Consider the following 26,511-nt stretch of genomic DNA (forward strand, 5'->3'; position numbering starts at 1 on the left):
TGTCAGGAAGAGAAAGGTTAATGGGGGATAATTATAACTGGAGTTTTTTAAGTTCATATGGTTAACCATGATTGTCCATTTCATAAATATTGTTAAAAATGTCAGAGGATATATAATATGGGAAGTGGTCATCTTATCAGAGGACTTTTTCCATGGTATAGTAGGAATATATATACGGGATGAAGCAACTATTTAGGGAATATTTTGTGTTGTTTGTATATTAAGAGAAATACGAAATGACATATGCATGAGAGGATCTGGTCATTGATAACAATGGCAACTGTCATCAATTAGATGAGTTTGAATTTTAATTTTAATTTGAAAGTAGAAAACTTTAGTTGATACATGAAATGATGTAATATTCTTAGGTCATACTGTATGTTGTAAGATGGAGGGAATACCTTTAGGGTTTTTAGACAATGTTTGAAGGTATAACCGTCCGCAGGAGGACATATGTATAATGGTTATGGTGTGGAGTTCACTTTTGTATGATTTACAGTTTATATTCAAATTTTGTATGTAGTTTCGTTTTTAATAAAAAAAGAAAAAAAAACTAATGCACAAACCCGGATCACACATTCTTCAGCCACCATATTAGACCACATTCCTTGTAATAGTTCTGACATCATCAGCCAGTCAGGCATCATTACTACAGGCCTTAGTGATCATCTCATCATTTACTGTACCAGGAAAATCATTAGGGATCAGAGACGCCTACGCAGGACAAATAAAATGAGGTCAACTAGAAACTACAGTAAATAAATACTGGTAAATAGGCTACAAAATTGTGATTGGACAGTGATTACACGTAGCACGAACGTAAATGATGCCTGGGAAAAATTCAAAGCAATGTTCACTTCCAGTTAGCATTAAACGAAGAACCAAACCCTGGATGACTACTGAGATTCCAAATAATATGAAATTCAAGGACCAGTTGCTAAAAAGATTTAAGATAAATAGGCAGGATATTGCAGCGCTAAATGAATTTCAGAGAGGAACAGAGTACAGAGGCTCGTAAAAGCAGCAAAGGCATAGCATTATTGCTCAAAAATCGAAAGGTACAAGAATAACCGTAGAAAGTTCTGGCAACATCTAAAGCCATAAACTGCGATTAGATCTAACATAGGGCTAAATATTGATAACGAGGTGTGCCACGAGACAACTGGAGTGGCAAATTGTTATAACTCATATTACGTACACTTCTGCCGCATCAACACTAGTAAGTAAACTGAAAGTTGCATTAAATTTCTTTAGCACAGATAAATTTAAAACATATTACATTAATAAGGGCGTCACCCCGAACAGTTGCCAACTAGTAGGTGTATCTTATGACTTCGTAAGAAAAGTACTAAATAAATCAAACCCAACTAAGAGCACCGGTCCCAATAACATCCGGCATAAGGCCGGAAAGCAATGCAATTATAAAACAAGGGTCAGGCTTCAAAGACATTTTTCTATACAGCAATAAAGGAGTGGAATAGACTGCATGCACATGTCAAAGCCTGTTGTCGACTTTTTTTTACCTAATTTCCTAAATGTAGAACATATAAATGAATATTATAATAATTATGTAGTAAAATATGATGCTGATTTGTTCATTTAGAGAAATTTCGAATGAGGGGGTTGGAGAACAGCTGCTAAGTGACGCCGTTTTCCAAGGCCAAATTGGGGTGTTTCAGTCTGAATTTGTAACAGGAACCTGTGTTAATGTCCCCTGTTGAAGAACTGGTACAGGAAATTTGTGGGACCTCAAGAATTATGTGTGGATGGCGGTAATTAAGTGAGTGAACATCACTCACACGGAAGTACACCATTAGTCCTTGTATTTAGATCTAAGCTGGCCAGTGTAGGGTGTGATCCATCTACAGTAATTAAATGGTAAGTTGTAATAAAAAGTTCTTTACTAATAACACTATTGTATTATATGTATTGTACTAATAGTTATATTTTTATGTACCCAGCAAGGAAACCTAAATAACATACAGTCCACATAATTCTAATTATGAGAGTAGCTGGTTTTAATATTATAAATATTAATTTAATGTCAGATTTAGCTTCTTGTGGGAGTGGCGAAGAAGTGGGCAGTTGAAGGAGGGGCAGTTCAGCGACCTACTGTGACTAAGTTCCACCTACCTCACCCATAATAACTTACAGGTAATAATTCACGTGATGCCCTGTAAGCTTTCTGCAGATGATTTGCGCACATAATAATAATATTAATAATAATTTTTACACCTGTCATAGCATGAGACAGTTCAAGAAAAGAGCCAAAATATACCTCATGAATAAGGAGGAGAATGATTTCTTGTATGAAAATAACTAATTTTACCTCTTCCTTGTCATGTCTTCTTTTATTGTAACTGTTTTTACGTAGTTAAAATACCTACCTGTTTTTAACTTTTAAATATAAATAATAATTAATCACAAGGACCCCAGTGGAAATAAGTCACTCTGACTTTTTTGGTTATCCCAGGTTCTCTACACATGCTGCTGTGTATGATAATCTATGTAACTGTATTTGTGTATACCTGAATCAACTTACTTAATAAGTTAAATGTGAACAAGCTTGTCATTCTCTCTAAAACTACAATGTTACAGTAAACGACGCCCCTTGCAGACGGGTGGGGTACTATTATAATATAAAATAATAGTAATATCTTTATTTCTACAAGTATATTTACATGTACAAGGTATACAGGCCTAGCTGACATCAGTGACACACTACTACATAGCAAACCGCTTATTATGCAGAGCATTTCGGGCAAATTAGGTTAGTTTTATCCCTGGCTGCGACCCACACCAGTCAACTAGCACCCAGGTACTCATTTTACTGATGGGGAACATAGACAGCCGGTGTAAACACGCCCAATATTTCTACCCTCGCTGGGAATCGAACCCAGACACTCGCTGTGTGAAGCAAGAGCTTTAACCATCAGGCTTAATAATCGGAAGTTATCATGAGCAATGTTTATGATAATGTAATTAATAAAGTGGTACAATTCACTAGTCTGGGTAATAATATACTGTGTTTCTTGACTGCCAAATGGTATGACCTAGAAAAACACAACGTTAGGACTCCAACAAATCTTTGCCAAATGTAAACGAAATGTTTTTTTACGTGGGACATGTAAAATCATTCTGAAACTTAAGAAAGCTGACATTTTTCCGAAAGTTTTAATATATGCAAAGGTATGGTATATAGTAGAAATATTAAGAAGAGTTTCCTTGAGACACCTGCTGTCCCTGTTCACCTAGCAGTCGAATAGGTACCTGGGAGTTAGTCGACTGGTGTATATCGCATCCTGGGGACCTAATTTGCCCGAAATGCCTTGTATATGAAGTGCTTTCTTTATTGTAATGTGTCAGTGATGTCAGCGAGACCTGTATACAATGTACACGTACTTGTAGAAATAAAGATTATTATTAAGAAGGATGTAGATTTGCATATTACCAGAACTGACAAATTTCTTCGTTTCTGTCATTTAAAACTAATTTGATTATTTTAAGACAAATTCAATATTTTCTTAACGATGTGGACCCACATTCCATTTTACCAAGAAATGAGGATTACAGTAAACGAATTTGAGAAAGATCTGCTAATTTTCCACAACTATGGGTCAGGTAGGTAGGGCTGGTTGCCAATATGACGTATACCAGAGCATAGAGCTAGCTGCCCAGACGACTTTTGTACCGAATAGGGAAATTAGATCTAACAAATATGATCCCAAATGGATAAACAATAGATTAAAACATCTCATTGGTCAAAAGAGAGGCATATGTAGGCGTAACAAAAGAGGGGATGGGCAGTTAAGAAATCAATATATTCAATTAAAGAGAGAATTAAAAAAAAAGGAATAAGAAAAGCAAAAAGCGATTATGAAGCTAAATTCGCAAGGGATTCGACGACTAAACCAAAAGGTTTTTTCAGGAATACAGAAATAAAATTAGGGACAAGATAGACCAACTTCAGAGTAACTTAGGGCAGATCATTGACAGTGATAAGGAAATGTGTGAACTTTTCAATACCTACTTCCTCTCAGCTTTTACTCAGGAAGATACTAGCGAAATTCCAGAAATAAATTATGTAGAACAGGGCGATAATGAACTATGCATGATTTTTTTTTTTTTTTATTTAAAAACTTACAGAATACAAAAATGTATACAAATATAAAAATGTTGTCAAACATATGGACCATTGTCAAAACTTACACAAATTACAACATCAACATCAACACAATCCATACCACTCCAGTGAACACTAAACCCATACACACTGATAACACTCCCTCAAAACCTGCAAAGTGCAGGATGAGGCACCCTTGCTGCCACACAATAGTGGCACAACCACCTTCCCCTTAACTTAATTTGCAACTAAAAAAACACTTTTCCCCCAATATATATAGATACATGATATGAAAACTCAATATAAACTAAATCATTAAGTATCATGTTCTTGTAAGACAGTTGTTGTCCAACCATTTGATAATTTGCATACCAACTAACAAGTCTTAGCATTGTCTATATGCACTATCCCAACTACATTTATTGTTATAATTTATACAAAAACTTACAGAATACACAATATGTACACAAACGTCCAAATGTTGCCCAACATATGGCCCAACATCAAAATTTATACACAATACAACATCAACATACTCTATCCCAATCCAGAGGACACTAACTGTACACTCTGATTACACGCACTCAAAACCTGCAATATGCAGGATGAGGAAACCCTTGCTGCCGCCACACAATATTGGCACAACCACTTTCTCCCTAACATAGCAAGCAACTAAACACACTTTTCCCCAATATACATAAGGTGAAAACTCTACCAATTAACAAAATCATGAAGTATAACTTTATTTTAAGACAGTTGTTTTTCCAAACCAAGTTAGTATCTTCATACCAACTGACAAATGCCTTAACATTGTCTATATACACTATCACAATTACATTACCCCACCCTAGTCATAACTACCAACAAAGGTGTTGTTCTGTTAGTAACCAATAAGGTTACACTTCCCTATCCCTCCCCACCACAGTTATAACAGCACACTCTACAAGTAACATTTCATCAATTATCACATACTTCTTAACAGTTGGTTCCACATCATCATACTGCCACCACATTTTCTTAATCTGCTCCAGTAACAAAAATCCATTGTAAATGGAAGATTTCTGATGATCCCTAACATTTACATATGATATGTGCTAACTAAACTACAAAATAAACTGACAATTAAAATTCCTCTTAACTGTAGTAACACCTGATCATACCACATACACCACTTCCCTTTCTTTCAGCATTTTTTTATACCAAAATGTTAACAATGCTTTGATTGTTCCCTCTTGTAGTTGCTTCACTTACAAAGATCATTTACCTTAATAAAACTATGATCATCAATGACCTGTTGTTTTTGAACACATGGCTAAACTAAAACATTCACTCACCAGAAAACTCTCCAATTACACCACATCTGACATGTCATCCCCTCCCATACTATTCTCCTAACAATCCTTCCACATTTACATATCCTTCAGTATGGTCATATACGCTCTATAAAAGGAAAATGGTCCCTTAGTACTTAAGTAGCCAAATTACTGAGTCCCTTTACCGTTATATTTCTATATGCCTCCGGGAACGCAGTTGCCCACCTTTTACCATAAATGATTTTATTTCTACAGACTGTGCGATAAACTCCTGCTGCAATTGCTCTTACCCTTATCCTCCCACCTTTTTCCTTCAATCCCCAGGAATAATACAAGAAATCTGTCACAATGAACAGAATGGCTCTCTTTACAACCTCAGACACCCCCCTTACCTCTAATGTTAGGGCACGCAGGAGCTCTACATTGCCTCCACCCATTAAAGCCACACCCGTACCTGCCCCAACTCCCTACAAAAATATACGGCATGAAAAGCTGTTTCCGATTCCTCACAATGTTCGCATTTCGCCTCCTTTACCAAACCCATCACACAAAAAGCCTGCTTTGACGCTAAAATTCCCATTACCAACCTCTAAACTAACTCCCTTACCCTCGGCATTAATCTAAGCTTCTGGAAATCATGCCAAATCGTACCCCAATCATACAAAGGGTATACCGTCACCCCTTGCATGACTTCTGGTTTCCTACTCATCTTTACTAACTTTCCCACCTTAAGGTTTGTTACCTCACCTATTACTAACATAACCCTTAGCATATTTTTACATTCCATTAAGTCCTTTCCTCCCCACCATCGTCGTACATCCCCCATCACCCTCCCAACCCTCACTCCTTTTACCCCCCACCCCTCCCTTACGTACCTCTGTTTAACATACATGGTCTTTACCCTCGGCCCTAGCATCAAAAGCCCTACTCCCCCTTTTCGCACATTCGTCATAACCACCTCTATACTTAGCCATGCTCGTCCAAAACCCTATATATAACGAAGCACCCTTCTCTGTATCTCCTTTAACGCCTGTTCCCGTAAAGGATACACCACTGCCACGTTCCACACTTTACTATAAACCAATGAATTTATTATTATTGCCCTTTGCATTAAAGTAACATCCTTCACTCTTAGGTTCCTAATCCGTTGTACAACTTTCTCTCCCACCAATTCCGAATTCCTCCATCTAGCCTCTTGCTCATCTGCCATATAGATAATCCCACAAATTTTCAGCTGTTCAGTCACATCCCATCCAAACTCCACCCCCATTCTACCCCCGACCCAATCTCCTATCTCTAATAATTTCGATTTTGCTCTGTTGACACGCATGCCTGACGCCTCTCCAAAAAACCTCATTACTCTCTCCACCTTTCGCAAACCTTCGACATCATTGGTCAGTATTGTTGTGTCATCTACATAACCAACTACCTCTGTGAACCCCGACCCCTCCTCCTTTAATGTTGTTGCTTCCTCAACCATTCCATAAAACGGGTGTTGCATACATGCAAACAGAATTTGAGACATTGGACACCCCTGTCTCAAACCTTTCTCCATTTTCAACACGCTACCCAACCTACCATTAATTTGCACCTGAATCGTGGCTTCTGCATACAAGGTCTTCACCCATTTTATTATTCCCTCCCCAAAACCCATAAGCCTTAAAGTGTCAACCATGTACTCTCTATTCACACCGTCATAAGCATTCTCCCAATCAATGCCCAAAATACCACCTCCCTTACAACCCTGCAAAAATTCCCTAATACGACTATGTCCATCCCTCATACTACGACCCGGAATCCCCAACTGACCCTTGTGCACAATACCACCTATCGCCCTCTTCATCCTGTTCTCTAGAATCTTCGCAAAAATCTTATAATCCGTACACATTTAAGATATGGGCCTGTACGTGCTCAGTGTTCTCCCCTCCCTCTTTTTCTTTACAAGCACGACCACACCCGTCCTTTTTGACATTCCCAATTTCCCTTCCTTCAGCATACTATTCAATACCTGAACCAAACAAACATTTATGGTTTCCCAATGCACTCTATAAAAATCATTGGACAGCCCATCGATTCCCGGTGCTTTCCCCTTACTTAAATTGAACACCGCCTCTTTCACTTATTCCATACTTATTATTCCATCCAATCCCCCTCTGTCCTCCCCACCTTTCCCCAAGGTCTTCACCCCTCCTCTTTCTTTATTAACTATCCCCAAGTTACCCTTTTCCCATTTCCTTTTAAACCCAAAATCCGCATAATTACTTATTCCCTCGGTTGTCACCAACATTTGCCCCTCAGTATAACCTTCTAAATCGTCACTAACCTCTAAAAGTATTATAGTGGACTCCTGTTGTCTAACGCGAAAACTTCTTAACACACTACCCGACGGTTTATCTCCCCATAGCACGGCATCCATACCTGCCATTACCCTTAATTCATCAAATCTTTCATTATGTATTTCCCTTAGTCTCTCTCTTAGCCCTGATATTTCTTCAAAAGACTTCCCCTCCTCTCTTACATAACACTCATTGAGCTGCTGCTCCAAATAATTCTGTAAACCATACCTCCACCTCGCCTCCTCCCTTCCTTTATATTTATAAAACCTCGCGATACCAGGTTTAGCCTCATTTTCCCACCAATCCAAAATACTCCCTACCCCATCCCTTGCCCTCCACAATTGTCTCCACCAGTCTCTAAACTCTTCATTCACCATCTCACTCCTCACCAACCTCGCATTTAACTTCCAGAAACTTGAATATATTTTTACCACTCCATCCCAATCCAGCTCTACCAAAACTGCTCTATGATCCGAAAACCCTACATCCACTGTTTTTACCCCTCCTACACTAACTGCCCCCGTTATATAAATCCTATCTAACCTTGCTGAATAATCTCTCCTAACAAAAGTGAAATCCACTCTCCAAGCCCCACTCCCCTCCACGTCCCTTACCCCTGCATCCTGTAAAACATTACGTAACGACAGTAACACACAACCCGCCCCCCTTGGCTCCACGTCCCCCCCCCCCCTTATAACACAGTTCCAGACCCCCCCAATTACAGTGACTAGAGGTAAGCCCCTTAAAAAATACACCAAAACGTCTCTCACAAAATCCTCTTTTACTTTGATTATATTCTCATTCGCTGCCTGACCATGGTCGAGTGAGGTTGTGCGCTGCACCCCTCTGCTGTTCAGGCGAGCTACCTTGTATCAACATGGCGCTGAGTGTGAGGAGGCGCGTAAATACTATTGGTATTGAGCTGCTTCGTGGGGCGATTTCACCCTCTTCAGTGCAAGTCTTACTCCCGACAATCATTAGGGAGACCTATGGAATCCAGGACGATGAGGTGTATGGTGTAGCCCTGAATGGGGCTTATAGAATCTTCGTCAAACTGAATTCCACGTCCGTGTATGAGTCTTTGGTGACGAGGTTCCAAGACGTGAGTCTTGACGCTACTCCAGCTGTGAAGGTGCGTTTGATCGACGTATCTCGCCACTTTACGTGGGTTAAGATACGTAATGTCCCATTTGAGGCAGATGAGGCTGACATAAGGAGTGTTTTTGAGACATATGGAACCGTACATCTGGCACAAAAGGGCAAGTGGACGGCAGGTGCTTACATGGGACGTCCGGAGGGTACCTTTTCCCTGAAGAAGACTCTGAGACATCCCATACCGTCTTACGTCGTATTGGAGGACTTCAGGACGCAAGTTATGGTATCGTATGCCGGACAGAGACGTACGTGCAGAATATGTGGGGCGTACGACCATATGGCGGCAGAGTGCGTGAAGCTGAGGAGGGCGCCAGCGCAAACTGGTGAAGCACCAGTTACCAGCGTGATAGCTGTTGAGAGCCCAGTGCGCAAGCAAGGGCCTGGGCGCTTGTGGAGTGAAGAGGTGGAGGATTCCAAAGAGGAGAATGGCATGTGTGAGGTAAGCTGTGATGTAAAAGGATCTGTTACTACACAAAGGACAAGTACAGAAGTGCAAGTGCAGGAGGAGGTGCAGGCTCTAGAGGAAGAGCTTCAGGAGGTGTTAAGGACATTGACACCGCCTGCAGAGGATGTTGTTCCTGAGCTGGTGAGAGACACGGCGGTGCCTGTAGAGGAATGTAAGGATAAAAAACATAGCAGGGTTGACGGGCCAACTAGTAAGAGAGAGTTGTCGCCGTGTGCTGTGGAACGGGGCGTGGTGGAGGTTGAGGTTCATCGTGAGGGAACCTCAGAAGATAACATGGATGTAGAGGGCGTCACGAGGAAGAGAGCGGCGGCGTCAGACTCAGATGATGTCCTGACGCCGGCGCAGAGGTCTGGGAGGAAGGAAGAGCAACGTCGAAGCAGTCACGATAAGAGGCATCGCAAAAAAGGGGGAGGGGTTGATGGTGTGAAGCCTTGTGCTGGCTCTGGGGCAGGAGGCCCTGGGATGAATGAAGAGAGGAGGAAGGGTTGGAAACTATAAAGAGGCCTTAGGTGTATGACTGTGAACGTAAATGGACTGTGTAATAGTGTGAAGAAGGAATGGTTTCGAATGTTTCTGTATAAATACAGGGTGGATGTAGTGTTCCTGCAAGAACACAATTTCAAGGAGGGAAGAGTGCTCGAGGTGGAGGGGTTTCAGGTCATGACTCTGCCATCTGCACGTCTGAAAGGTGGTGTGGGTATATTGATCAGGGAGGCAAGCCCGTTTGTGTTGCTAAGAAGTGAGGGGGGGGGGAGGGGGAAGAGTATTGCGCGTGGATGGGTGGTGGATGGGACAGCGGGTATCTTTTGTATGTGTGTATGCACCAGCGGAAAATGATGTGAGGGTAAAAAGGGATTTTGTATGTGAAGAACTAGTTTTCTTCTTACGTGGTTTACCTGCAGTGGCCGTCGTTGGTGGCGACTGGAACTGCGTTATTAGGAGGGCTGACGTGGAACCAAAAGGGGCGGGGCACGTGTCGGCGGCCTTGCGAGATCTTTTGAGGGATATTCAGTTGCGGGATGCGGTTGGAGGAGGGGCGTGGGAGGTAGAGCACACTTTTGTAAGACGGGGTTACGCTGCTAGGTTGGATAGGCTGTATATATCTCAAGGGGTTGGGTTGACATTTTTCCGTACAATAGAAGTAGCTTATTCGGATCATCGGGCGGTAGTAGCAGAGGTGGCGTGGGAGTCACTAGCAGGTATATCTAGGGGATATTGGAAATTAAATACAAGTGTGTTAGGTGATGAGGAGGGGATAGAGGGATTTGCAACGCTGTGGGAGGGATTACGTGCAGAGATAGAAGGGGTAGAGGATGTGGTGATGTGGTGGGATGGTGTGGCTAAAGAACGGATTAAGCACTATTACGTAAAGGAAGGGAAACGTATCAATTCTTTAAAATATGGGCTTGCTAACTATTTGGAGGATAGATTACGGGGTTGCTATGCGAGGGGGGCGGTGGCGGGCACTTATCCAATGGACGAAATTATGGCAATTAAAGGGAGGCTGCGTGAGGTACAGGATGAGAGGTTCCAAGCGGTGAGGGTACAGGCGGGGGTGGAAGAGGTGTTATGGGGCGATAGACCTTCATCGTGCGTATTGCGTAGGCAGAAACAAAGACAGCAGGCAATGACTATTCCATGGTTGGAGGTTCATGAATCGACAGGAGGGTACAGGGAGGGGCAGGTCATACAAGCTACGGAAGGAATGGGGGCGTTTGCTGACAAGTGGTATGAGAAGTACTGGCAACGAGAAGGGGTAGAGGATGGGGTTTTAGAACAGGTGTGTGGGAGTGTGGTATGTCAGTTGCGTAACAGTGATAGGGAAGCACTGGGTGGGGAAATAACTGAGGGGGAAATATGGAGGGCTTTAAGTGGAATGCGAAAGGGCAAAGCACCGGGAATTGATGGACTCCCGGCAGAGTTTTATCAGCAGCATTGGGAATTATTGAGGCATTTTCTGGTTAGGTTATTAAATTGCATGAAGGAGAGAGGTGAGCTGGGTGAGAAGCAGGCAACGGCTGTCGTTGTATTGGTACCGAAGGGTAAGGGGCAGCATACGCTTCGGGATTACCGGGCGATCTCGTTGTTATGCGCAGATTATAAATTGTTTGCAAAGATTTTGGGAAATCGGGTCAAGTGTGTGGTAGGGCGGGTAGTATCAAAAACGCAGTTTGGTTTGCCAGGGAGGTCTATGGTGGAGGGGCATGGGTTACTTAGGGATTTCGTGGAGGCAAAAGGGGGGGGGAGGGAGGGAGGTTTGGTGGCGCTCGATTGGCAAGGGGCATACGATAGAGTGGATCGGAAAGCATTGAAAGCCATCCTCAGGGGTCAGGGGTTTGGGGAAGAAATAGTGGGCTGGGTTGAGGCGTTGTATGGAGGTGCAATGGCGAGGGTACAGATTAATGGTCGATTGGGTGGGAAGATTGTAATGGGTAGGGGACTTAGGCAGGGGTGTCCTATGTCACAATTATTGTTTGCGTGCGTACAGGACCCCTTTTATAGATTGATGGAACAGCGTATGTGTCACGTAGAGGGACCAGGGTGTGAGGTTGCGAGGGTTTGGCCAGTTTTAATTGGGTATGTGGATGATACAACTGTTCTGATCAGGGAGGGGATGTCAATGGACACATTAGACGGGGTAGTACAAATGTTCGCAGGGGCAACTGGTATGAGGGTAAATTCAGATAAATCCATGGTCATGGGGTTAGGAGCTTGGGTGGGTAGGGTTGATTGGGGTAGTGCAGTTGTGAGGAGGCAGGTGCATTCGTTAAAAATCTGCGGTCTTATTTATGCAGACGATCTTCCTGTGGCACGCATGGAAAACTCGCTTAGGATGGTAGAAAGGATTCAGGGACGCTTGGGTGCATTGCGACCTTATCATTTGACCCTTGTGCAGCGTGCCATTGTTGTTAATATCTTACTGTATAGCAAAGTATGGCACGTGGCAGCCGTGTTCCCATTAACTGGGCCGGCAATAACGAACATACTTAGGAAGGTTTTTAAATTCTTGTGGGGTTCGAGCTGTGATTGGATTAAGAGGGATGTGGTAATGTTACCTGTAAGTAAGGGGGGGCTGGGATTGCTGGACTTAAAGCGGAGGGTCAAATGTGTCTTCATTAAAAGGGAGGTGATGAGGGAAAGTGTGGGTGGGGGGGGTTTGGCCAGGATCCATAACAGATTGCAACGGATGTATACAGGAGTTGAGTTGCATGAGTGTGAAACTGTGTTGAGGGCTCTGGCGTGGGATCGAGAGCCAGCAAAGGTTAAAATAGGTAGGTTGTGTAGATTGTTAGCCGGGAGGGTTGTAGCGCCTGTAGAGGGAATTTTCCCCATGTATGCATGGGGAAGTATATGGAATAGGTTGAGTAGGATGAGGTTGCAACCTCGTGTTCGGGATGTAATGTATCGTTTTCTGCATGGCATTTTACCGTCGGGTGTGGTTCTACGGGATAGACGAGTCGTTGACGGGGGGGGGGAGTGTGGGATATGTGGTGGGGAGGAGTCGGCTTTTCATGTAGTATATTTTTGTGATGGACTGAGGAGTGTCAAGGGGTGGTTAAATAGGGTGATAAATAGGATAGGAGGTAAAGGAATTTCTGTATTGAGAGCATTAAGTCTCGACGTGGGGGGTTGGGAGGAAAGTGTAATCAGAGCTGTGGGGTACATTATGGCAGATTATATCTATATAGTGTGGGGATTGCGGGGCAAACAGGTTACTGAGGTGAAGAGGAGGGTGTTAGCGTTAACGTTCTATAAAACGGTATGTAGAAATAAGGAAATTTATGGGAGGAGGTGGGTGAAGGATTTTTCAGAGGGATATAGGCAACTTACGTTACAGGTTTTATTAGACTTGTAATATACGAGGGAGGGAAGGGTATGATTGGAAAGTGTTGCTGGGGTAGGGAAGTCAGGGGTGAAAACAGGGTTGCCTCCCTGGTAATGGATAACAAAAGTTTTGCGAGAGTGTTGGATGAGTGATGCATGAGTGAATAATATGTGGACCACGGGTGCTTGCACCTGTGGAGCTGGCCAGTTTTTGTGTAAATGGACTTTATACTTATTATACATATTGTGCGTGGTAATATTGATTTACGGTAATGACATTGTAATTTGGAGATTTGCTATAATAATTGCACGTATTTGCTCCAACTTGTTTTCTAGGTGCCTTGCACTGCATAGTGTTGATGCTGTGATCATGCACGGTGTCCAGAGATATGATGTGATATGTTTGTATTAATGTCTGTGCATAATTGTTCGTCACTGGTGTTCTGCAATTCAGTTTTGTTTTGAGAGTAAAGAGGTTAATGCACGTCAGATAGTGTAATAAAGTTGGGCAACAGTGGTGTTATAGGTTTTTGTGGTTAGGTGCGTGCTAGGCACAGTCTTTATGTGTTACTTATGTCATGGTTATATTTTATGTTGTATTGTACTGTTGTCAATAGTACTATGTAATGTCCATATACGCTGTATAGAGCTTGAATGTCATAGTTGAAGCTGTGTTATTGTTTTAACACTGGAATTGCATGTTTAAATGTGTAAAGGCTTACATGTGTTGGATTTTGAGACTAAGTTTATTCTTATGGTTTTGTAGTAATTTTGTATGTCTTTGTGACTTTTCTATATCACCATTGTTATGTAATACATATTGTTATGTAACTGAACCATTAGGACAATTACATAAATTAACGTTGGGTCATTGCTGTGTGACTTTCGATTAGGCAACATTCATTGTTTATAGTATGTTAGGTTGTAAATAGTGGGGTGGTTGGATAACCACGGAGGGGGGGGGTAATATGTTTGTATAATATGGTCAGTGCAATGCATTGTATGGTCTGTAGTCGATTATTAAGTACCATTTCGAGGGATGTGTATATAAAAGTGTTGTTCATATCATGTAATTCTGTTGGGTAGCTCCAACAGGTTTGGGTTAAGTGATAGGATGAGGGAGCAGGTAGGGGGGGGGGTGTACCCACACGGAGTTGTAAGTGTGGTGTGTAATATTAGATGTAGGGAGGATTGTGTTAATTATCGACTTGAATGAGTTTTACATATTATAATTTGTAACGTCATGTTTTAAATAAAATATAAAAAAAAAAAAAAAAAGATTATATTCTCTGCTGGCATATAAACCCCAATGAAACATACTCGAGATGTACCCCACTCACCATCCACCCTCACTTCCCTCCCCCCCCCTTCTTCCCACTTTATAACACGTAAGGGACTATTTTCCTTCACAGCCACTGCCACTCCCCCTTTTAACCTAACAGACCCACTTACATACAATTTATAACCTTGTAATGCATACATCCACATTATATCTCCTCAAAAACCATTCCATCCATACTCGTTTCACTTCATTCCTCAATCCATTTACATTTACAGTTACTACCTTGAATTATTTTAAAAGTGGTGGCTTACCCTTTTTTCTTGGCACATACCCTCCTATACCGTCCTGCTGTATTGCGTCTTTCTTGACAGCTTGCATATTCACCCCCCCTATCCCTTCGTTATCCCTAGAACCATTAAACTCTTCATTACCCCTTCCCTCTTTCCCCTTATGACATACATCCTTTCTCCAAGATTTTACTCCTGTTCTTTGTCCTGGAGTAAGAACATCGTCCATCTCAGACGTTCCTGCAGTTCTCTTACGAGAACTCACCTCGTCACCTGTCTTTTCTGCCCTATGAACCTCTGCCACAACGTTGTGCACATTAACATTAGTGTACATAGTATTCCTATCCACCTGATCGTGCTGCACTGTCGCCTGCACCTGGTTACATCCGTCAACCTCCTGTCCCTCCTCAACGTCATGCAAAAAGGAACTAAGTACTTCCTCCAGCAAGCATCCTGTTGGCCCGTACCCTCCTCATCAGACGTCGATGTCGTCTGTCCCTTATCAACTGTTAGTGTTCTACTTTCCTCCATAGCCACCTCAGCCCTATCCACTTCTTCACTCCATCGGCAAGGATTCTTGTTTGGCCTTACTCCTTCCTCCGACGCCCCCATAGCATTCCTCTGATGTAAGATCACTGGTACCTGTTCCCTCCGTCCAGCTTTTTTATAGCATTGGGCCGCCATATGTTCAAAAGAACCACATAATCTGCAAGTCTTCCGCTGCCCTGAGTAGTACACGTAGACCTGCGTCCGGAAGACCTCCATAAATACGTATGATGGTATTGGCTGCCTCAACGTCATTTTCAGCGTAAATGATCCTTCAGGTAGCCCCTCATAAGGTCCATTTTGCCACACCCCCATCACTGCTGAGTGGATTTTTCCATAGCTGCTAAACACCGCCATCACATCATGCTCTGTCGCCTCAAAAGGCACGTTTCGTACTTTCACCCACGTCACATAGCTGGACACATCATGTAAGCAGACTTCCACCATAGTGTTCACTGCTAGCCTTTTCTCTTGATATTTGTTGACTATGCTCGCGTAGAATCCTGCGTCCTTAAATTTGATGAAAATTCTCGACACACCATTTTCCGCCACTCCATATAATTCTTCGGTCGGTATTCCATATACCTCACTGATGATGGCAGGCAGTAGCACCTGCATTGTTATTCCTGATATTTTATTTATAACCAATACAGTATACATAAATATAAAAATAAAAGGAAACAGTATGGATCTCAATCCTGAAGGTTCGGCCATTGACATAAGAAAACCAAACACATAATAAACTAACACAAATGGATTGCACCTATATACTTGCAAGATATATCTGTATAACATACAATAATAACTTACGGCAATAACATAGCTACAAATAAACACCGTAACAGGGTCATGAACTGACAAAAACATTCAATGACTCAAAACCTAACTTCCATATAAATTTTACATTTAACATGACATATGACAAAGACTCATACAATTGAAAATAATATATACAAGAAAATGTAACAGTTACTTCCAGCCTTCTCATTAATCAATAAACCAAAACCTAACATCATAATCCTACTAGAACATCTACATACTTATCCCTAACATTACAGCTTTACATTACCAAAATACAAATAAACATACAAAGAAAAGAGCTTAGATCTCAAAACCGACTCATTACATTTACACTTAAACCCGTATACAACAATCTCAGACACAAAAGGAATGCGTCTAAAAAAAAAAATTACTTCATATGGTAAAGAACGATACCGTTGTATAATGCTATACAAAGTGCATTGAAATGACAATTGAAACAAAGTAACGAAAGGGAACATACAACAAGCATGTGTTGAATACATATAAACCTACACATCACATACACCACAGTACTATCTTTGTATAACACCTTTGAGGACAAAAGGAGAATCCAGACATACTTAGATCATGCCTTGTGTCACCTCAAACCATCAAACACACAAATACTGTGAGATGTACCCTCTCACACATTATACACACAATCATGTAGTGTAAACACCACTACTTACATATTAAATTCGATACCTTCTGAAAAACAATGTGAATAACATATCTTACACAACTACCCAGACCAAACTCACATCACAAAAGAAGCTTATTTATTATATTACCAAACATACCACACACGCTAACATCTATACACATTTCCATACTCAAGAAAACTAGCCCGCCGCAACCCCTTACTTTACACTTAAATCTCTTAAATCCTTCAACCTGAATCTACGATAACCTTCAGTAAATGCTGTCTCCCATCTTCCCCCATAAAGATCCCTATTGCGGCACTTTGTTCTATACATCGTGGCCCCTAACACTCTTATCCTTTCCTCGACTCCCACCTCCCTCATTGCCCAAGATATATAAATAAAATCTGTGACCACATACGCAACCGCATTCACCACCTGCTGACTCCCCCCACCTATATCTAAACTTAACACCCGCAACACCTGTAATCCTTCCCCACCCACTAACCTAACTACTCTACTTAGCCAGACCCTCACATCTTCTAAACAAGTACAAAAGTACACAGCGTGAAATATGGTTTCCGGACATCCACACGCTTTGCACTCCCCACCTTCCCTTAATCTCCTATTAAATAACACAACCCCAGACGGCAAGATCCCATGTAAAAACCTAAACATAACCTCCCTGACACTTGGTTTTACACGTAGTTGTTGAAGACATTTCCATACAGAACCCCATGCATACATAGGGTATGCCCCCTCAACTGCCGCCACCACAGACCCACCCCCCACCCTCTCAAGAACCTTCAATTTAAGCTGTTTCGGATCCCTTACCTTCAGTAAAACTCGCAACATAGCCTCCCCAAACATTAAATCCCTACCCCTCCACCACCGTTGCATATCCATGCGCAGTCTTTCAAGGCCTCCCCCCCTCACCCCCTCCCTCACAAACCCCCTTTTCAGAAACACACTCAACATACGCTTCTCAAGAGGTATAAGCCCCAGCCCCCCCTGGCTAACGGGAAGCGACACCACCCCTCTACTTAGCCAGTCACAACCCGATCCCCATATAAATCTGAATACCCGCAGTTGCAACCGTTGCACCTCACACCGTCGTAACGGATATATTGCCACCACGTGCCATAACTTGCTATACAACAGGACATTCGTGACTATAACCCTTTGATGCAACGATAATTGCTCTGCCCTCAAGCCTCCCAATCTTTTCAAAACTCCATCCACGGTGCGCCTCGAATTTGCCTCTTGTGCATCCCTATCATTCCGCATGTACACTATCCCACATATCAACAGCTGATCTACCACACGCCACCCACCCTCAACAGTCTCACCATTATGTACGCTATCCCCTAGATCCAAATACTTGGACTTTACTACATTAATTTTCATCCCTGTAGCCTCACCAAAAACGTCTATCACCCTTTCTACCTTATGTAAATCCCTCACATCCCTCACCAAGACAGTCGTATCATCCACGTAACCCACTATACCCGCTTCCCCTTCACGTGCAACACCAACCCTCGCTCTCGCTATACTCCACCTAACTGCCCTATAAAAGGGTTCTTGAAGACATGCAAACAAAATTTGCGACAGAGGGCATCCCTGTCGCAAACCCCTTCCCATCTGAATGCTATCACCTAGTCGTCCATTAACCTGTATTCTCATAACTGCACCCAGATACAAAGTTTTTGCCCAAGAAACAATTTCCCTCCCGAAACCCAACCAACGCATAAAACTCCATAATGCATCCCTTTCTACGCTATCATAAGCAGCTCTCCAATCCAGAGCCAAAACACCCCCTCCCCCCTCCCCCCTATGCTCTATAAAACTCCTAATAGCTCCATGCCCTTCATACATTGATCTACCCGGTATGCCATATTGTCCTCTATCAATTACTTTACCTAAAACCTGTTTGATTCTGTTCCCTAATACCCTTGCAAATAACTTATAATCACCGCACATAAGCGATATTGCACGGTAATCTTCTACCGTGGTCTGTCCACCCTTTGGCACTAATACAACAACAGCAGTCCTTTGCTGCTCACCCATTGCCCCATCTTCCTTCATTACATTGAACAATCTGACTAAAAATCTCCTCAATACTTCCCAGTTCTTAACATAAAAATCATTAGGCAACCCGTCTACACCCGGTGCCTTACCTAAACTTGCACCTACTATAGCTCTCCAAATTTCCCCTTCCGTAATCTGTCCTTCCAAAGTCTCCCTATCTCTACCATCAAGCTCGCATTGCACATAACCACCCATTTCCCTTAAAGCATCATCTCGTATACCCACATGTTGTGCATATGACCTAAACCATGCATCAATATATCCACTCATACCTTCAGTCGACATCAATACCTGCCCTTCCCTATACCCTCCCATCCCCACTTGAACTGTTAATCCCATCATCTCCGTGGCTGCCCTCCTCTTCTGCTGTCCCCTTAACGCACACGCCGAAGGCCGATCCCCGTAGAGAACCTCCTCCAACCCTCCAGCCACACGTGCACCATCAAATCGATCATTATGCAAACCCTTAATACGTTGCTTTAAATCCTCTATTTCCTCCACAGGGTATCTCGCACCATCACCCACATAACAATTGCGTAACTGTCCTTCTAAATACCCCTGTAGCCCATATAAAAGTTGATTACTTTCCCTCCCAAGCCGAACATAGTAATCCCGAATACGTTTCTTAGCCACCACATCCCACCACCTAACCAAGTCTCTATCCCCAGGAGCCCCTGCTAACAAACCCTCCCAAAAACACTCAAAAGATTTCCTATTCTCCTCCCCTTTTAACAATTTAACATTCAATTTCCAATAACTACAACCCCTCTTAGGTAAACCCTCCCACCCTGCGTCCACAAGAACTCCTCTATGATCAGAAAACACCACATCTAAAACACGCACACTATTAACTACGATGGTGCGTGACACGTACACTCTATCAAGTCGCGCCGCATATCCACGACGTACAAAAGTATGCTCAACCTCTCCCCCCCCCACCACGTCCTTTAATCCCACCCCTGACATTAAATCTCCCAATACCCCTGAAAAGTACCCACTTCCCCGAGGTTCTACATCCTTACGCCGGATCACGCAATTCCAATCCCCGCCTACAATAGCTACTTCAGGGAGTGACCTCAAATAATAAATTAACACCTCTTTCACAAAGGTTGCTTTTACACGCCCATCATTCTCAGCTGGACCATACACACACACAAAAGCCACCTTCACCCGTCCCCATAGCCCTTCCACCCTTATTATCCTCCCCTCCCCCCCTTCACTACGTCTCACAACAAACGGGCTAGTCTCCCTGATCATGATGGCAACGCCACCTTTCAACCGAATTGCATTCTCCATGTACACATTATATCCTTCTATCCGCAATTCACTACCACATTTATGATTGTGTTCCTGTATGAACACAACGTCCACATTATTACGCACCAATAAATCACGTAACCATGCACACTTTCGTACAGTTCGCAAACCATTAATGTTTATTGTGAGGCACTTAAAATCGACAATGATGGTTTTCCTTTCGACACTGAATGTTTTTCACTAGATTTTTTGTTTCCAATTTTCCCTTCCCCTCCTTTTGAAGCACTCCTGATCATCCCCTGTGCTTTGGGTACACAGGACCCTTTCTGTGCCACATCCGCCCATGATTTCTTCCCTGATCTTTGGGCTGGCGTTAACACATCATCAGAATCTGAAAGTGTAACAGAGCGCTTTCGTGTTACACTTTCTACCTGCATTTCGTCGTCCACAGTGCAATCCTGGTGAATTTCCACCTCCACCGTTTGTTTCAGCAAGGCGTCAGTGGCGTCCACTACCAGCTGCACGTCGTGATCCACGTCCGCCGTCGCAGCCTGTCCCAAGTCTAGGGATGGTGCCGTCGCAGGACTCATGCTGTCCTCCGTAAATAATTCGTCTAACACAGAGACAATGGATGTCTCCACATCATTGGCCTGCTCTTCTCGCGAAGCCGTTTCCACCTCTGGGGCTGCCTCCAAAGGAGGCGACACTTCCGGGAGTGTAGCACACACCGTGTTCAGAGACCTCTCAACCTCTTCGCTCCAAGACAATCTTGAGGGTTGCACAGGCGCTTCAGGCACATCTTGCCTTATACCTTCCTCCCCTAAATCCTTGCTCTGTTGTACAACCCTGGCACCTCGTCTCCTTTCACACTGCACCGCCAAATGATCGTATGCTCCACACAACCTACAAGTGCGGCGTTGCCCTGCATAAGTCACAAAAACTTGAGTCCTGAAGTCTTGCAGGATCACATATGAAGGGATTGGATGTCGTAATGTCATTTTTACCGAAAAAGTTCCCTCAGGTAGTCCTTCATATGGGCCATCAGGCCACCTCCCTGCTGTAGCCATGTGTATGGTGCCGTAATTACTCAGGGCAGCACGTATATCAGTCGCATCAGCCTCAAAGGGTACATTTCTCACTTTTACCCATGTATAATGGCGGGATACATCGTGTAGCTTCACAGACACAGCCTGGTTAACCACCAGATTGACCTCTTGATACTTGTCGACGACATTCTCGTAAACTTGAGCTGAGCTAAACTTTACAAAGATTCTTGTCACACCATTCATCGCTACACCGCACAAATCCTCGTTGGCGATACCATAGGTGTCTCGGATTATCGCTGGCAATAATATCGCCATTGATGGTCCAAGCACTGCCCCACGAGTTAATTCCAAACACACAGTGTTGACGCGGCGTCTGGCTGCCTGCGCCATGTTGAGAAAATGAAACTGCCACCGAACAGCTATAGAGGGCAGCAGTGTAGAACACGTCCTCTCTACTCAATGGCTGAGAGACGAATGACTTGACTGAAGAAGCCTACTGTGTAGGCGAAACGTTTCATAATAAAGATACCTAACTGTTGCATATGTGTCTTACCTAACAACCTGTCGGTATTTTATACCATTTTAATGTTCAACTAGTGACGTGGTCCTCAGACAAATGGAGAAACTAAAATCTAACAAATCCTGATGAACTGTTTGTAAGGGTCTTAAAGGAATGAAAAGAGGAACTTAGCATATATTTGGCAAATCTTTTCAATATATCACTACCAACTGGCATAGTGCCAGACAATTGAAAAATGACAAATATAATATGTACCTATTTAAAAGGCAGGTGACAGGTCCTTAGCTTCGAACTATAGACCAATAAGCCTTACCTCCATATTGGTAGATTTATGGAATCAATAATTGCCGAAGCAATTCATAGCCATCTTGAAAGGTATAAATTGATTAATGAATCTCAGCACGGTTTTACAAACAGGCGTTCCTGTCTTATGAATTTACTAACTTTCTTCACTAAGGTATTTGAGGAGGTCGATCATGGTAATGAATACGATATTGTGTATATGGACTTCAGTAAGGCTTTTGATAGAGTTCCACATCAAAGGCTGTTGAGAAAACTTAAGGCACACTGAATAGGAGGAGAACTTTTTTCTTGCGTAGAGGCATGATTGACAAATAGGCAGCAGAGAGTTTGAACATCAAAATGGTATACAATACCGACAGGTTGTTAGGTAAGACACATATGCAACAGTTAGACAACTTTATTCCGAAACGTTTCGCCTACACAGTAGGCTTCTTCAGTCGAATACAGAAGATAGGCAGGAACAGTAGAGATGTGAAGACGATGTAATCAGTCCATCACCCTTGTAGTCGTAGAATTCTACGACTACAAGGGTGATGGACTAATTACATCGTCTTCACATCTCTACTGTTCCTGCCTATCTTCTGTATTCGACTGAAGAAGCCTACTGTGTAGGCGAAACGTTTCGGAATAAAGTTGTCTAACTGTTGCATATGTGTCTTACCTAACAGCAGAGAGTTTGCATAAATGGGGAGAAATCATAGTGAGGGCACGTCATAAGCGGTGTTCCACAGTGGTCAGTGTTCACAATTTACATAAAAGACATAGATGAGGGAATAGCGACATAAATTTGTTGATGACACCAAAACAGGCCGACCAATTTATTCTAATGAGGACATTACAGCACTCCAGGATTATTTGAATAAACTGATAGATCTTAATATTACGGATTGCCAAAATAATTTAGGAGTTCTGGTTAGCAGTAATCTGAAACCAAGACAACGGTGCATAAGTATTCACAGTAAAGGTAACAGAATCCTTGGCTTCGTAGCAAGAAGCATAAATAATAGGAGTCCTCAGGTTGTTCAACTTTATATATCTATGGTTGGGCCTCATTTAGATAATGTTGCTCAGTTTTGGTCACCATATTACAGAATGGATACAAATGCACTGGAAAACGTACAAAGGAGGATGAAAAAGTTGATCCAATGTATCAGAAATCTTCCCTGTGAGGATAGACTAAGGGCCCTGAATCTACACTCTCTAGAAAGGCGTAGAATTTGGGGGAATATGATTGAGGTGTATAAGTGGAAAACAGGAATTAATAAAGGGGATGTAAATAGCGTGCTAAAATTATTTAGCATAGACAAGACTCTCAGCAATGGTTTTAAATTGGAAAAATTCAGATTCAGGAAGGATATAGGAAAGCACTGGTTTGGGTATAGAGTTGTGAATGATTGGAACAAACTCCCGAGTACCGTCATAGAAGTTAAGACGTTGTGTAGTATTAAAAATAGGTTGGATAAATACATGAGTGGGTGTGGATGGGTGTAAGATGGACTTGATGAGCTTGTGCTAGTAGGTCGGATACCGTGCTCCTCCCTTAAGTGAATGTGACTGACCTGACTAGGTCAAGGCATTGGCTTATGCCGGTGCGAGAATTGAACCTGCCTCGCATAGGCCAGTAGGCCTGCTGCAGTGTTCCTTCTTTCTTATGTTCTTATGTATGAGTTAATAAATTCCAGTAAAGCAGACAGTCTACACAGAGCTATTATAAATTCGGTTGGTCATGCAATATATAAATTGTCGAAGTTGTTAGTAAAGGTTTCGACTACAACTGTAAGCAATGATTTGTATAAAAACTTATTGATTAAGAAATGACGAATTACTTCAGATTAGCTCTGATGTGACTAATTTTTTTTGCTACAGTTACAGCACTAAGGCTTATCTCATTACTACTCGACAGTAAACACCTTACTGTTGTGTACAAACAAAATAATGACCAGGTATCAAACTTGGCTTCATTTCCCTGACAACGAGAAGGCAACTTCTTTGCCAAAAGACAGGCAGAAAAGAGTGACTACATTCTTGCTGAGTTTTCTCTATTTGAGAACATTCATTCCTATAATAACTCTAATCTGGAACATGTTAGTACAACATAGCAACATTAATGGAGAAAGAAAGTCACTTGACAAAATGAAATCTCTGGACCACGGCTGGTACAACTTCATCATGTTCCCTAACAGTAAACATTAGTAGAAGTGAAGTGAGCTAGATAACAGCTGCTACAGTAGCTAGTAAAAGAAGGCATGAATTCGTAATCTAATCCTTTTAAAACTATTGCTTACGAGAGAGACAGACAGAGACAGAGATAGACAGACAGACAGATGGAGAGAGGTAGAGAGAGATGAATGACATAATAATAATAACAATAATAATAATAAATAATAATAATAATAATAGACAATAAAATAAATGTAGCGCCTTACCTCACTGACTGAAACAATTCTGAGGTTGTAGAAGACAGGTATGATAACGTGATACACAAGAGCACATCCAGGGATGAAGCCCAACAACATAACACACAGTTGTGTACCATACAAATACACCTCCGTGCCATTACCTGAGAGGTCAATAAAAAAATTATGTGAATACAGAGAATTAGCAAATATATTAGGGATGGGTCGATACCAAAATTTTTACCAATACCGATACTGATACACAATTTTCGGCCGATATCGATACTTCTCTTATGTTTTATATTTTTAAAATTATAATGATTGTGTTTAATACGTTAGGGAATGCTTATTGCACAATGAGTATTTAATAGTAGTGCAAGATTAAATATTAAATAACTTAATTTCTTTGAGATAATAATGTCATTATTCATTATTTAACCTGGTTGTCTAAGGTATTTGTCGATAGCGTGTGTGTGCGCACATTTTTGGTCGGGTCATCAACTGGAGAAGACCCGGGCCGGCAGTACCGGCGAACCTACAACAGCGTGTGTTCGAGTGTGTGTGTGTGTGTGTGTGTGTGTGTGTGTGTGTGTGTGTGTGTGTGTGTGTGTGTGTGTGTGTGTGTGTGTGTGTGTGTATGTACTCACCTAATTGTGGTTGCAGGGGTCGAGACTCAGCTCCTGGCCCCGCCTCTTCACTGATCGCTACTAGGTCCTCTCCCTCTCTGCTTCCTGAGCTTTGTATGTATGGTTCCTGCCTCCACTACTTCACATGCAAGGCTATTCCACTTCCTGACGACTCTGTGACTGAAGAAATACTTCCTAACGTCCCTGTGACTCGTCTGAGTCTTCAGCTTCCAGTTGTGACCCCTTGTTTCTGTGTCCCTTCTCTGGAACATCCTATCTCTATCCACCTTGTCTATTCCCCGCAGTAACTTGTATGTCGTTATCATGTCTCCACTGACCCTTCTGTCCTCCAGTGTCGTCAGTCCGATTTCCCTCAACCTTTCCTCGTACGACATTCCCCTGAGCTCTGGGACTAGCCTTGTTGCAAACCTTTGTACTTTCTCTAACTTCTTGACGTGCTTGGCCAGGTGTGGGTTCCAGACTGGTGCTGCATACTCCAGTATGGGCCTAACATACACAGTGTACAGTGTCTTGAATGATTCCTTATTAAGGTATCGGAACGCTATTCTCAAGTGTGTGTGTGTGTGTGTGTGTGTGTGTGTGTGTGTGTGTGTGTGTACTCGCATAATTGTGGTCGTAGGGGTCGAGACTCAGCTCCTGGCGGGGCCTCTTCACTGAGTGCTACTAGGTCCTCTCTCTCTCCCTGCTTCATGAGCTTTGTGTGTGTGTGTGTGTGTGTGTGTACTCACCTAGTTGTGATTGCAGGGGTTGATTCACTACTCCTGGCCCAGCCTCTTTACTGATCGCTACTCCCTTCTCCATGAGTTTTATCATACCTCTTCTTAAAGCAATGTATGGTTCCTGCCTCCACTACATTACTTCCCAGACTATTCCATTTCCTGACAACTCTGTGACTCAAAAAATTCTTCCTAACATCCCTGTGATTAATCTGACCCCTTGTTGCTGTGCCCAATCTCTGGAACATCCTGTCTCTGTCCACCTTGTCATCTCAGTATTTTAGATGTTATCATATCCCCCCTATCTCTCCTGTCCTCTAGTGTCATCAGGTCGATTTCCCTTAACCTTTCCTCATAGGACATGCCCCTCAGGTTCGGGACTAGTCTTGTTGCAAACCTTTGCACTTTCTCAAATTTCCTTACTTGCTTGGCTAGGTGTGTGTTCCAAACTCTTGATGATATTTTCAGTCTCTTATTTTTCTTTCTGCCACCTTTTATTATGTGTCCTTCCTTCACTCTCCTGAAGCCCATGAATAAAGACTGAACTTTCCCCCTCCTCCTCCCATTGCCTTTTGCTCTGTGTCTCTGTGTCCCGTCTGTACATAGCCATTATCGCCCTTATTTTTTCCTTGTAACTCTAGGTGGCATGGTCGTGCCTCTGCATGAAACCTGTCACCTTCTCTACCCTCTCCCCCCCCCTCACTTACTTAATGCTTCTCCTTACCAGTTCATTGGACCAGTCTTCAATATTTCCATCGTCTTC

At 42.6% G+C, this 26,511-nt stretch overlaps 1 protein-coding gene across 1 annotated transcript in view; it reads right to left on the bottom strand.

Moving 5' to 3' along the window:
* LOC128685634 (sodium-dependent multivitamin transporter-like) overlaps positions 1-26,511 on the bottom strand; it is a 136,794-nt gene that overhangs the window by 77,522 nt on the left and 32,761 nt on the right. Inside the window, exon 3 of the mRNA XM_070085937.1 lies at positions 24,416-24,549. Coding sequence (XP_069942038.1) covers positions 24,416-24,549 — 134 coding nt within the window. The remainder of the gene's footprint in view (positions 1-24,415; positions 24,550-26,511) is intronic.

The sequence above is a fragment of the Cherax quadricarinatus genome, chromosome 1, assembly GCF_038502225.1.
Source record: "Cherax quadricarinatus isolate ZL_2023a chromosome 1, ASM3850222v1, whole genome shotgun sequence".
NCBI classification, from domain to species: Eukaryota; Metazoa; Arthropoda; class Malacostraca; order Decapoda; family Parastacidae; genus Cherax; species Cherax quadricarinatus.